This window comes from Danio rerio, chromosome 16 (assembly GCF_052040795.2).
Source record: "Danio rerio strain M-AB ecotype USA chromosome 16, GRCz13ab, whole genome shotgun sequence".
NCBI classification, from domain to species: domain Eukaryota; kingdom Metazoa; phylum Chordata; class Actinopteri; order Cypriniformes; family Danionidae; genus Danio; species Danio rerio.
The window spans coordinates 24,465,621-24,480,000 of NC_141036.1; the positions used below are offsets into that span (position 1 = coordinate 24,465,621).

At 39.1% G+C, this 14,380-nt stretch overlaps 1 protein-coding gene and 1 long non-coding RNA gene across 6 annotated transcripts in view; one reads left to right on the plus strand and one right to left on the minus strand.

The window, feature by feature from the left end:
* Positions 1 to 14,380, plus strand: part of LOC101883647 (uncharacterized) — a 713,507-nt gene that overhangs the window by 77,400 nt on the left and 621,727 nt on the right. The window lies entirely within an intron of this gene.
* otoa (otoancorin) overlaps positions 5,281 to 14,380 on the minus strand; it is a 29,932-nt gene continuing 20,832 nt past the window's right edge. For all 4 annotated transcript variants that reach the window (XR_015511305.1, XR_015511304.1, XM_087286910.1 and 1 more), the window contains 6 exons: positions 13,891 to 14,043; positions 12,475 to 12,617; positions 12,250 to 12,386; positions 12,060 to 12,157; positions 11,461 to 11,683; positions 5,281 to 6,468 (listed from right to left, as the gene is read on the minus strand). Coding sequence is in view for 2 of the 4 variants with exons in the window: in XM_087286910.1 (XP_087143036.1) it covers positions 6,389 to 6,468; positions 11,461 to 11,683; positions 12,060 to 12,157; positions 12,250 to 12,386; positions 12,475 to 12,617; positions 13,891 to 14,043 (834 nt within the window). In the remaining 2 variants the exon portion in view is untranslated. The remainder of the gene's footprint in view (positions 6,469 to 11,460; positions 11,684 to 12,059; positions 12,158 to 12,249; positions 12,387 to 12,474; positions 12,618 to 13,890; positions 14,044 to 14,380) is intronic.

The window sequence follows — 14,380 nt, forward strand, 5'->3', positions numbered from 1 at the left end:
GGCATTACCCCCAACATAGGACTAGGCCAGGGGTGGCCAGCCCTGTTTCTGGAGAGCCAACTTCCTGCAGATTTCAGTTGCAGCACTTATCAAACACACCTGCCTGTAATTATCACGTGGTGTTCAGGTGCTAATTAATTGGTTCAGGTGTGTTTGATATGGGTAGCAACTGAAATCTGCAGGAAGGTGGCTCTCTAGGAACAGGGCTGGCCACCCCTGGACTAGGCGATTTGGCCTAAAATCAAATTCTTAATTAATTGAACATTTTAACTTAATTATGATTAATGAATGAATATTTTATTTTATGATTTTTTTTCGTTTTTGCCCTCATAGTTCACTGACAGGTTTTGGGTAGTAATTGTATTACAAGTGAGAGAATTTTTAATGAGGGGTGCTTTACTTGATTTTATAATTGAAACAAACACACACTATCTATGATTATTTATTGAACATTAACGCTGAACAACTGAAAGTAAAACACATTGCCTGAAACGAGGCTCTCTGCGCCACCCACCGTCGTCACCGCTACCAAACTAACTAATCACAAAGCTTGCAATACGCATCAATGTGATGTGTGTTAAATTTTTTTAAAAGGTGCGCAGGTATGGAAAGACTGCGCCGGACTGTACATGTGCCCTTGGCAGAAATATAATGTCAGAATAATATAATTAATAGAAATCATAAATAATAATAAATATAATTCAGCTTTAACAGAGCGTGGTCATGTGACTCCACACACAGCAGGGAAAGTAATTAAAAACCAGACCTGGAAAAATTAGACTGATTATGGGTTCTGAATGTCGATTTCGATTACTTTTCGATGAAGTGCCCAGTTTTTTTCCATGATTGGGCCCTAGTTTGGACATCTCTGCCCTAAACTGTTCTTATTAACTAACCAAGCACAGGCTGCTATGCTTTATGTTGGTATGTTGCTTGTCAATAAATGTAGTTGTCATATGATATTTGTAATATACATTTTTAAAAGCATGATTAATAAAAGGCTTCAATTAGACCCTGTAATTGGTGATTGGTATCGGCTGATATGGCTTCAAGTGATCGGAGCACCTCAACTAACCTCACACAATTTTATTTACTGATTACAGAATGCCTACTTAATATGGTTCCAGGCGATTGGCTTTATATCAGAGGTGCCCAAACATTTATGTTAAGGGCCAAAAAACAAACTTGACTGAGTGTTTTGGGCCGAAGGTACATTTAGCAAACAGTATTTCATTAAAGTTGCCATGGATAATTTCCTAATATTTGAAAATAAATAGCAAAAAGGGCTTTAATCAAATTACCTAATGCATTATAATATCCTGTAATGAATTTATTACAATAAAAACAAACAATTCATGTGGTAACACAATGGAGTTCAATGCTGCATACACTAGGAAAGTTGCGGATGTCTTGTGCATTGTCCTCTATCAGTCAAGTGTCAGTATTTACATAAAAAACAAGAAAATCTCATTTATTTACAACATTTCAGTGAAACATTTAATTTCAGTGAGCGTTTCTATAGCTCAACAATAAAACAAACAAAATGTCAAGTTAAATCAGAAATGATTTAAGAACTAATGATTTAACAGAAAATCTGTTAAATCTAAATAAATAAACACCTGTCATTCACCCTCTCTTCTCAGATGGTACAGTGGGCCAAATCAAAAGTTACCAAGGGACAACTTTGGCCCACGGGCGCTAGTTTGGGCATCTCTGCTTTATATAGACAAGTTTACAATTAGGGCTGCATGATGTTGGAAAAATCTGATATTGTGGTATTTAGTTTTTCTGCAATAAGTATATAACGAGATGAATACAATTTCACCAGATGGTTAGAATAGATCTATTTGGAAAGAAATCCTTCATTTAGATTGATTGGGATGATTTTGGAAGGGAGTGAGTCGAGCAAGAATAATTACAAAAGAGCGAAAAAAAAGTTAAATAAACAGTGCTTTATGGATTTCCTGAAAGTCAAACAGTATTCAGGTACAGAAATTGGATAATGAAATGCTAAATAACACTGTACAGTCTTTGTAGTCATAATAATTCAGTAAAATAACTCTTTATTAAAGTTACAAATTTATTTCTTTTGTGCCCTAATGCTTATACTTTGAAATGTCTTTCAAACACACGCCGATGATAAAGTCTCACACTATTATAGTTATACTTTGCAACGAACAATCTCATGTACTGTCAATTGTTATGCTGTTCAACTATAATCCCAACTCTTGCATTTACTGCGATGTGATTATTGCGGACACACATATTGTGATATCCATGCTGAAACGATGTATTGTGCCGCCTCATTACAAATATATATTCGATGCACAGAAAATTAGATGATTGTAAAGCTTACTGAATTTTCTAAGCTCAACAGGCTGGCACAAACTGACGATGCTTGGTGGAAGAATGTGGACTAGGAACAACAGCAGCAACGATGCTCATGGACAGACAATACAAGTGAACCCCTTGTCAAAGTTGTGTACAGTGAGTGTAGTCAATAACTCATCAAACTATCAGCTGCTATTCCTGCTCTGATGTTGGTTTTATTTGAAATTAAGAACCAGTCGTCGACCCTAGTGGTGTAAGAGGTTAGTGTGCTGACACACAAGTTTGATTCCTACCTCTATGCCAATCCTTCCCCTGACTCTGCTCTCCATGCTTTCCTGTTCACACTCTCTACTGTTTTATCAATTAAAGGTGAAACCCCATAAAAATAATTGTATATAAAAAAACTATCAGATGTGACTAAGACCAAAGTCTGATTATAGATCATGTAGGCCACAATACTCCCTAAAACAATTTTTGGGCTGTGATTTGCAAAAACATGTATTTAGATTGCAGAAAGTGGGGTGAAGTGTTGTGAGCAAACAGGTCTGTCATGGTTTAATGAACTGCTTATTGTTTTGAAAAACATGAGAAAGAGTAAAAGAGCAGAAAGTAACTTGAATCCATTTGAGATTGGGACTAGAACCACAACTATATCTGGGGAAATATTGTGCAATTCTGATTGTGCTTCACACAGGTGAGTGGGCTTGACAAAGCACCTGCAGGACACACTCTTTCCTCTCCATGTGCACCAGACACTTTCCTAAATACACATTTTATTACAAAGATTTAATAATAAAATATATAAAATAACTTTGACTTGTATTGGCATTTATATATTGGTGCTCTGTGGTGATCTGAAGTGCTTCTTTTACCCTCATTCATAAGTGGCCTTAAATAAAGGATCTGCTAAATGAATAAATGTAAATATCTCAGCTGGTTGATCAAAAACTTTTCAGACTACAGCTGAAAGTCTTGCATGATGACATAGTGGTGGTCAAGGACTCGAGAAGAAACATTAGAAGTCCAAGAGGTTGAAACAGCCCATCCCAGGCCTTGCTGATAAAGCACACAGCAGTGGAAACGGCAGAGAGAGCTACTTGGACACACACCAGCCACTGCAGGAAGGTGCTTAACACAAAAGAGGACACTGAATCAATAAAAGGATTGACCAGCGTTCCTTGTGTCAATTTTAGACATACAGCTGAAGTCAGAATTATTAGCCCCCCTGAATTATTAGAGCCTGTTTTTTTCCCCCAATTTCTGTTTAATGGAGAATATTTTTTTCATCACATTTCTAAACATAATAGTTTTAATAACTCATTTCTAATAACTGATTTATTTTATCTTTGCCCTGATGACTACATAATATTTTACTAGATATATTTTTAAGGCACTTACAGCTTGAGGTGACTTAAAGGCTTAACTAGGTTAATTAGGTTACCTAGCCAGGTTAGGGTAATTAGGCAAGTTATTGTGTAATGATGGTTTGTTCTGTAGACTGTCAAAAAAAATAGCTTAAAGGGGCTAATAATATTAAGTTTAAAATGGTGTTGAAAAAATTAAAAACTGCTTTTATTCTAGCCGAAACAAAACAAATAAGACTTTCTCCAGAAGAAAAAATATTATCAGACATACTGTGAAAATTTCCTTGCTCTGTTAAACATCATTTGGGAAATATTTAAAACGTAAAAAAATAAATGGGGGCTAATAATTCTGACTTCAACTGTGCATGTGCAAGCATTTAGTGTATGCAAGTAAAACATGCAGCAACAACAATACTGTAGTAGTAGGGTAGTCTGGTAGCATCCAAGAGAAACATTAAGTTCTGAGGCTCACTGAACTGTAGAACAGCCTGTTCTGGAGCAGTTTATTTCCTCACAAGGAGGCGTTGGAGCGACAGTGAGAACTGCTTTTTGCACTTATATTCCTGATCCCAGTCCTGTTCCTGGTGGCTCATCAACAGTAAACATTTTAGATGTCCCCCTAATATGACCCATTCATTTCAGGTTTTTGAAATTCTTCTAATTTTCTGATGAGTTGATTCTGGATTGTTTGATTAGGAAGAGTTTGAAACATCGTTGGGAAACACTGATCCAGATAATGATGCAGATAGTCATGTGATAAATATGAGAATAAACTACTACTAATGTAAATGGGCTATCAGCTAGGGACGTTCGAAAGACGTTGGCTATGTTTTTGTTCTTGCTGTGTATGTGGTCATATGTGATGTGTATGATTTTGACTGTTGAAATGCCAGTCACTGTTTGTTTGCATGTATAAATCATTTAGAAATCAATTAAGAACCACAGTTTCAGGTATAATATATATTCAGGTAGTCTTTAATGTTCTTTTGAAGAAAAAAAAAAAAACATGTCATTTACATCTTGTATTGCTTAAGGTGAGGAGATCAACATTTTTAGGAAAACAATTCTTTTTTTTACTTTTTGATGATAAATAAGGTGACATTCCCATTTCGAGTCATTTTCATAACTTATTTTATGCAGCCTCTTATGTTGTTCATCTGATAAAAAAGTTGGTATGACATTTTTGTCTAAAATATCAAACTTAAAGACAGAGCTTTGTTAACCTCATCTCTGGGTATTAAATAATATTACCAAAGAACAACCTCTAATACCAGTGGTTTCCATCCGGGTTGACCAAAGATTCATGAGGAGGCCGCTATACAGGGTGGGCCATTTATATGGATACACATTAATAAACTCATTGGGAATTTCACAAGAAAAAACAATGGTGTGATTGGTTTTAACTTTACTTTATTCTTTCATGAGTTATTTACAAGCCCCCTCACATATATTAATGTGCCACAAACAAGATGTTATTATCAACCATTCCAATTTTATTAGGGTGTATCCATATAAATGGGCCACCCTAAGGTTTGAGGGTGACAAATGAAACAAAAATTTGATAACAAAAAGTAATTATTCACAATTTATTTGAACATTTTATTAATGATTAAAAGAGTAACATGAAATCCCTGAGAAATTAAGCATATTTCTACCTGCATTTTGGCCTTTAGGTAAGAACCACCTGTCAGAATGTGGATTTCCATTTTCATTCAGCCTGTCTACAGTTTTTGTTCACATAAAAGCTAAAGTTAGACTGAGCTTTTATGCACTATTGCAAATGTTAAACAAAGATAAGCTGTGCTTTCTAAATACAAAATAATATATTTTTATTATGATCATGTCAACTTCTGTGTGGAGTTTGCATGTTCTCCCTGCGTACGCATGGGTTTTCTCTGGGTGCTCCGGTTTCCCCCACAATTCAAAGACTTGTGGAATAGGTGAATTGGGTAGACTAAATTGCCCATAATGTATGTGTGTGAATGAGTGTGTTTCCCAGAGATGGGTTGCAGCTGGAACGCCATCCACTGCGTAAAAATATGTGCTGGATAAGTTGGCCGTTCATTCTGCTGTGGTGTACCCTGATTAATAAAGGGACTAAGCCGAAAAGAAAATGAATGAATAAATAAATAATCATGTCAACCATCCAATTTAAAATATGAATATATTAATGTTGACTAAGTTTTTGCAAGTATTGCAAATATTAAAAACAACTGATTTTTAAATTCTTGTCTGTTAGGGGTTTTGTTAAGCATCTGAGTGTTTGTTCAGGATTTTGAATGTTAAAATAGGGGTTTCCTTCAATAAAAGGTTAAGAACCGCCACTTTATATACAAACATTTTACTGGAATTCAATAATTGATAGCAAAACTGCATCTTAGATACATTATAATGATTTGTGCACAGTGTTTAATGTCTCTCATACAATATTAACAGTTAATTTGCATTTAAAGTGATCTAAATAGCAGTATTATCAAATATAGTTTCTCTCTAAATACATTTCAATAGTTAAAGATGGGCTAGACTAATTTGAATCAAACCACCATCTCTATCGCACTATCTTTGGCTTTAGCCTGATCACTGAGTTTAAATGAGCCATCAGTGACCTTTGAATATAGCAATTATAATATTTCTTATAGGCCAGATACTAATCTACTGCCTCTGAGTGTTTCAACCTTTGACCGATTCTTTCTTTAGAAAATATATCCGATCAACACCAGCACAATGACCTGCACGAGGAGGACGGATCCTGCCATGCTCTCAACTGTGGCACCTGGAGAAGATAAACAAATAATTAACACCACAACAACATTTTATTGTTTATTTTTCAGCAAAATAGTCAAAAATGTTACACCGAGAACAGAATGATGCAGTATTAACAATAGCTAATAAAATTATATAAAAGGACCAGTTGTTAGGCAGTTAATCCTTTTTTTAATTAAAAATATTTGAAACCTGTTGTTTAAGAATTCATCTGTTACAGAATTCATGCAAACTGACTACCCATCATGCTATAAATGAGTAAAACAACAAATCTTTAGCCCCCCAACTTCCTTGGTCAAATTTTTGGAAGAAAAACTGTTATTTAATTTACAACGCTAGGTAAATAGTTTTCACAAGTCTTGAAAACCGTTTTCAGACCTTAAGTTACATCTGAATTCTGTCATATTAACATCACAAAAACCTCCACAGATAAGTCACATTTATGAATCACTACATTTTATAATTTCATCCAGAAAAAGTGTAAACTAGGCTAATAGTTGCCATAAATAAAACTAAATGGTAATATTACAGACTATGTATTATGTATTTTAGTTCTACTTCGGATGGGGAACTCCAATGCTATAGTGGAATTATTCCACTTATGAGAATTTCGTTCAGAAAGCCAATCGTCTGAAAGAGATTGTAAATGGGCCAATGAAGTGCCAAATGAATTGGCAGCATCAGCTTGTGCACCTTATGCTTGTTGCAATCACTTTAGCAATAAAAGCACAGTGAAAGTAAGAAGATGCATTCTTTTTTCTTCAGAGACTTCACAGCCTTCTGAGAGAGTCAATGAGGGTTCCTCCTGCTGATCATAAGCGATTCTGAGCGAACAAGAGCGGTCCCCCGGTCCATAGCGTGATACATGTGGCGACAGATGGTCGAGCTGGGTTTCTCCCTTGCCTGGTGTCTTTGGATCCGGTCCTCCAGACCGGTTTGTAAATTGAAATTTCACCTAAAAGAGCAACACAGTCATGCAGCGCGTCCTTTTCAGGACGTCGCTCCGACCGTGCATTTCTGGATGCGGTGGTTTTCTGTCCCCGGATGATGGGCACGAGCACTGCGTTGCATGTCTGGGGTCCAGCTTGTTAATGCGCTGCTCGTGGGCAGTCTATGCCGTCACTGCGGCGGCATGTCTGTTGCATGTCAGTGGGAGTAAATCTGCCACCCTTGGACTTGCGGACCGCTCGCGCTTCGAGTGAGAGAAGTGCTCTGTCCTCGGATGGCTCCACCCTCTCACTTGATGACACAGAGGCTCAGATGTCCACCGCTGCGTCATTGTCATTGTCTAATGAAAGATTACCTCCCTCCGCTCCCTCCCCTCAGGAGCGAGCGCAGCGGCGGATCTAGAATCAGACATGATAACGGTGCTTTCAGGGGTTGCTTTGGCCGTGAGCCTAGAGATGGTTTATCCCCCAGCCCCACAGCCAGACCGACAAGATGGGTGTATGTGGAGGAGTAATCTAGCCTCCCATCTCTTTCTTTCCCTTGATGGTCGAGCAGCCAGGGTGTGCGTGTTGATTGGGTGCACAAGGGTGGTTCCGACCCAGGCTTGTTACAAGCCCTGCACTGCATCCGACTGAGCTTCACGGACCTCAAGTCATTCGGCGAGAATGTAGGACCGCTAAAAACCACTCTCAGGAGCAATTGATTATGCACAGAGACAAGGTGCTCTGGGACCTCCACCTGTTGGGGCTTCATGTCAACCGAGAAAAGAGCAAACTCACCCCCGTGCAGAGGATCTCTTTTATTAGGCTTTAGCTGGACTCGGTCACCATGACAGCACGCCTCTCCGGAGAGCACGCTCAGCTATGCTAAACTGTCTGAGAGAGTTTGACAGCAAAATAGTGGTCCCACTTAAATCTTTTCAGAGGCTCCTGGGGCATATGGCATCTGCAGCTGCTTTACACCGCTCGGATTACTCTATATGAGACCACTTCACGACTGGCTTATGATCATTCCTACAGGCCGGAGTGCCTCTAGGACAAGCGTCTAGTCATGTTACTGATTTCGCTGCACGCCATTCACATTCAAGACGAGCTCAACTGTGCAGCCGACGCGCTCTCACAGCAGCCTTACGTCCCGGCGAATGGAGACTCCACCCCGAAATGTGTCCAGCTGATATGGGCATGATACGGGGAAGCACAGATCGTTCTGTTGCTTCCCTCGAGAACACTCATTATCAATGGTTTTTTTCCATGACCGAGGGCTCTCTCTGCACGGATGCACTGGCCCCAGTGAGCTTGCTCACGCAGTAACTGTGCAAGGTCAGGGAGGATGAGGAGCAGGTCTTGCTAGATGCACCCCTCTGGCCCAACCAGACCTGGATGTCTCCCTCCTTGCGACGGCCCTCCCCTGGCAGATCCCTTTGAGAGAGGACCTACTCTCTCAGGGACAGGGCACCATCTGGCACCCTTGCCTCAATCTTTGTGGTCCTTAGAAGCGAGGAAGACTTAGGTAACCTACCGACTGCGGTGGTTAATACCATCACTCAGGCTAGAGCGCCCGCTTCGAGCGCGCCTCTGCCCTTAAGTGGAGTCTATTCACTGAATGGTGCGTCTCTCGATGAGAAGACCCCCGAAATTGCCATATCAGCGTTTTGCTTTCTTTACTCCAAGAGAAGTTGGAGAGCAGGCTGTCACCCTCCACACTCAAGGTTTACGTGGCTGCCATCTCCGCTCATCATGACGCGGTGGCTGGCAGCACCGTGGGAAGGCATAACCTCATCATCCGGTTCCTCAGAGGTGCTAAGCGAATTAATCCACCTCGCACCCCTCTCATGCCTTCTTGGGATCTCGCCCTCATTTTCATGAACCTGTATACAGATCCCTTTGAACCACTCGACTCAGTATCTTTTAGATTTCTGTCCTTGAAGACAGCTCTGGTTGCATTGGCATAAATTAAGAGTGTCGGGGACCTGGAGGCATTTTCGGTCAGTGACTCGTGCCTGGAATTCGGGCCGGGCCTCACGTTGTCCTAAGACCCTGCCCGGGATATGTGCCCAAGGTTCCTACCACACCATTTAAAGACCAGGTAGTGAGCCTGCAAGCGCTGCCCCCGGAGGAGGCAGACCAAGCCCTTTCATTACTTTGTCCGGTTTGCGCTTTGCGAATTTCTCTGGACCGCACTCAGAGCTTTAGATCATCTAAGCAGCTCTTTGTCTGTTATAGTGGTCGGAAGCAGGGAAGTGCCGTATCAAAAAAGAGGCTGGCCCCCTAGATAGTGGAGCCGTGTCCCCCAGGAGTGCGTGCACACTCCACTCAGAGCCTCGCATCCTCTTGGGCATCTGTAGAGCTGCGGGCTGGGTAACACCTGATACATTTGCAAGGTTTTACAATCTGCGAGTGGAGCCAGTTTCCTCAAGGGTATTAGGTAACCCTTGGTGATTGAGGAAACAACTCGGTTAAGGTATTGAAACACGCCATTCTCCCTAACACGGAGATACGTGCGCTTATTCACTCTGTTAGTAAAGTTCCCCGCTTATGTGAGTCCTGCAGATTGCTCTGAGGCCCCCAGCACTAACTCATTGGAGGAGTCACTCGCTGGGCCATTACGTTGTAGATATGCCCTCTGGACAGCCCGCGTTTTGGGTGTAGGTGCCCGCTACGCGTGATCCCCAATAGGCGATCACATATGCTTATTCAGCCACATAGCAGTCCCCGCTAACAGTAGGACCCATGTCTTCCCTCTACGCTAACCATCTTATTATATACGTACTCCCGCTTCTCAGGGCTAGTCCATATATTCTGCCATCATATCTCCCCATTTGGGTAGCAGGTGGCCTCCCCAGCATCCTCCCTATTGGGACTGCACGCTTTCCCAACCAACTGTCGTATTAAATTCTTAGAAATTATCTATATACTTGCGGCTCCCGAAAAATATATCTAAATCCTTATCAGAGGCGGAGGTAGGGAGCAGTCATTATGGCGTTTTTTCAGATATTTCACATGAGTGGAATAATTCCACTTTAGCATTGGAGTTCCCCATCTGAAGGGGAACACTCTGGTTACTAAAAAAACCCTCGTTCCCCGAGGAGGGGAACAGAAATGCTATATTTCATAGCCATAATGATTGTCCCTTAGCTTTACGTATCAGTCTCTTCAGCTTAAAAAGGATGTATCTTCTTACTTTCGCTGTGCTTTTGTTGCTAAAGTGATTGGCACAAGCATCAGGTGCGCAAGCTGTCACTGTCAATTCATTTGGCATTTCATTGGCCTGCTTACATTCTCTTTCAGAAGATTGGCTTTCTGAAGGAAATTTCTATAAGTGGAATAATTCCACTATAGCATTTCAATTCCCCTAGGGTTACTTTAGTAACCAGAGTGGTCAACTCGCTCAACAAAACTTTTAAAAATGAACATAATACAAACAGAAATTATAGCAACACTAATATTTATTGTAAAGTTCTAGGTTAAAATCATTAAGCAAAACTGAATCTATCAATGTGTGGGAAATATACAGATTCTAATGTTTCTCATGTATGTTAAAATAGTGGTGTAAACTACCTTTAAAACTAACTGATTTATAGATTTATTTTCATCTCTTTATGAATGTTTTGAAGTGTCAAGAGTTTTGAAAGAACAGATTTTCAAAAGAGAGAAAGACATCTCAGATATTTTAATAAATATATTCATAGAGGGTAAGTAAATGGGTGACAGAATTCCTGTAACTTTTTTTTGATGGTCTATTTGAGTATAAGTAGACTGTCTGCTTAATATCTGTTGATACTGCTGCTAAACAGACATGTAACTAACTATAAAAAACTTTGCAAGTACATGTCAATTTACACTAACCCTCACCCCATGCCCAACTTAACAGTCTATGTAATGAGAATTAGTTGGCATGTAGATGCAATTTAACTTAAATTTAACAAATATACCATCAAAATAAAGTGTGACCAAAATTTCTATATTGGCATGAACTAACTTTTTAAATAACTGCAGGGTCAATTTCTAGATAACTGTCATCAAATCGGTTTCCTCAACCCCCTCCTGTTTCTCACCTCCTTTCAGTGGCTGTGCTCCTGATCCACCAGAGCTTGGATTTGAGTTTCCAGTGGAGTTTCCGGTGGAGGTTCCAGTAGGCACATCAGCACGTGCAGTCTTCAAACCCACCGCTTCATCCAGAGCAGCCCTCTGATCCACCTTTAGCCCCACGCGTTGAGTATCTGTCACCATTGCAGCGTTGTCAGGACCCAAAGCCTTCAGCTGGCTCACTGACAGCGTCTAAACACATTTTTAAAAAAACTTGTAGACCAACTAAAATTGGGAACTATTCAACATAGAAGCGCTATGGTTTTCTGGTCTACTTTTCATAGTAAACCAACTTTAGTTCAGAGTATATATGATGATAACTTAGGGCACAGATGTCAAACTCAGTTCCTGGAGGGCCACAGCTCTGCAGAGTTTAGTTTTAACTATAATTAAAACACCTGGTCAAACTAATTTAATCCTTCAAGCTTGTTTTAAACCTCCAGGTAAGTGTGTTGAAGCAGGGTTGGAACTAAACTGTGCAGGATGGCGGCCCTCCAGGAACTGAATTTGACACCCCTACCTTAAGGTAACATATGCTATATTTTTAAAAAAAAAACTGTGAACTTACAGCCAAACGATCCCCAGGTATGAGAGGGATTGCAGAAGGCTGAATGAAAGGCAAGACGGTTGGATTTAGACGGCTCATCTCAACAGCGTTTAGACCAGCTAGAGAGGCATTCAATGACACAGGCAGTTTTTAACATTTCAAACTTCAACATGTAAGTATTTAAGCGTAATCCACTGGTAAATTTCCTCACCAATGATGTTCCCCATTATGCAGATCTGAGCTTCAGTCCAGTTTTCTGGCTTTCCAAACACAGCCACTGTCTTTTCCTTGAGACGGTCCAAAATGTTCGGTGGGCAAGATGTGCGACCCACCACCTCTACTGCTTCCCTGTTGAAGCCAGTTGAGGTAGACTTTAGTCTATATAAACATACTTGGAAATTGAAAAAGAAAAAACTAAATGTGCTAGTATGTCTACCTGAAGCTGAGAGGATTGAGCAGATCAATCTGGGCAGGTTGTAGACCACAGATAAACTGTCCCAGACCAGCTGTTTCCAGTTCTCCAAGACCAGACACATTCATTCCAGTTGTTCTTTGAAAAGCCTGCCAGATTGCTGCCCGCTGCAAAATCAACCACTTTCAGTATTTATGCTTGTTTATCTGCTTGATTTATATATGTTAGAAAAATATCTTGTAAAGATAATTCCATTGCCAGTGGATTCTTTTCACATTTTCAGGTTTCTCTGCAGTGGAATTTGTCATAGGTGAGTAAACTTAGAGTGCAGTAAAAGGGAAAGTACAACAAATTATTTTTTACAATTCTATTTGCTCTAATAATAAAAGAAAACTTAACGATAGTGTTATTAAAACTTTCAGAAAAAGAAAAATGAGACTGTGTGAGATTGATAATGGCTGCCAGAAAAGATAATAATAACAGATTAACTATCTTGCCCATTGACATGGCATTAGGGCAGCATATACGGTAATTTGTTTTTTGTAATTTGATGCAAAGATTATATAATATATATGTAAATACATATAAATGTACATACATTTTAAACTCTAAATATTAAAAACCTTCAAGGATTTAGGATGCTGATGACCATTAAACAGCATCATAATAATTGTGAAAAGAGTCCATTCATTTTTATAACATGATTTTGCCCAGAAATGGGTTGCGGCTGGAAGGGCATCCGCTGCGTAAAAACGTGCTGGATAAGTTGGCAGTTCATTCCGCTGTGGCGACCCCGGATTAATAAAGGGACTAAGCTGAAAAGAAAATGAATGAATGAAGGATTTCCTTCCTGCTACTATAACTTATAACTACTATAACAAGTAGCTACCACATTTTTGCTTGCATTGATTACATTATTGCTGGCATGTTTCATTTTTAACAAAATAGAAATACTATGCCTGTGTACAGATCTTATAAACATATTTTAAAAATGTGCTTCTATTCTATTCTATTCTATTCTATTCTATTCTATTCTATTCTATTCTATTCTATTCTCTGAAACATGTTCTAAATGTCTACTCAGAATATTGCAGTCAAGCAAATGCTCCACAAATCTTTCAAAAATGATTTTAATTTGAGTATTACTGGCTTATTTGCTGCTTAATCTGTTAAGTATTAATACGTTTTAAGTATTTTTTATTAATATAAATGTTGACAACTGTTTTTTTGGCCACAGCTTATTTTTGTGCAAATTTATCAAATTTATTTGAATTAGATCTTTCTTTCTGGCACATCTGATACATTTAAAAACATTTCACTTCAAAACTTTTAAATTCTTACTAACATCTTTTAAACAATGGCATTACAAAAAAAACCTTTCATATAGACTTTTTTTTTTTTTTTAAAGATATTGACTGAATGTATTTATGCTTGAATTACCTGTGTCTGTGTAAAGTTACAGTTGGCCAGTATCTCCAATGTGTCCAGCGAGGCAATGCTGAGGTTTCCAAGCTCTTCTGCACTGAAGCTCTGGCAGATGCAGCCCAGATTAGAAATAAGGGACTCATTCAACATAGACACAGAACCCCATGCCTGCAACACACCATAGACATGATTTTTGAAGATAAGCTGTTATATTCTCAGATCCTGCTGCTGCTGCTGAATTTAAATAATTATTGCTGTTTCGATGCTCTTTGGTGTGGTGTAACTGATCACTGTATACAGTTCTTCTGACTGCAATCAAACATGTTAATTTCTTCCCATTTACTACAGATCAAAGCATGACAAAAACTTTAAACTCCAGAAAGATTAACAAACTGTTCTTTGTTTTTATTTGTAACAAATGTCAAAATCAAGATTTGTTATGAATCATATATTTTCATACAGCACGTATGTTCACATATATGTACTGTTACATCCCTAGAATTCT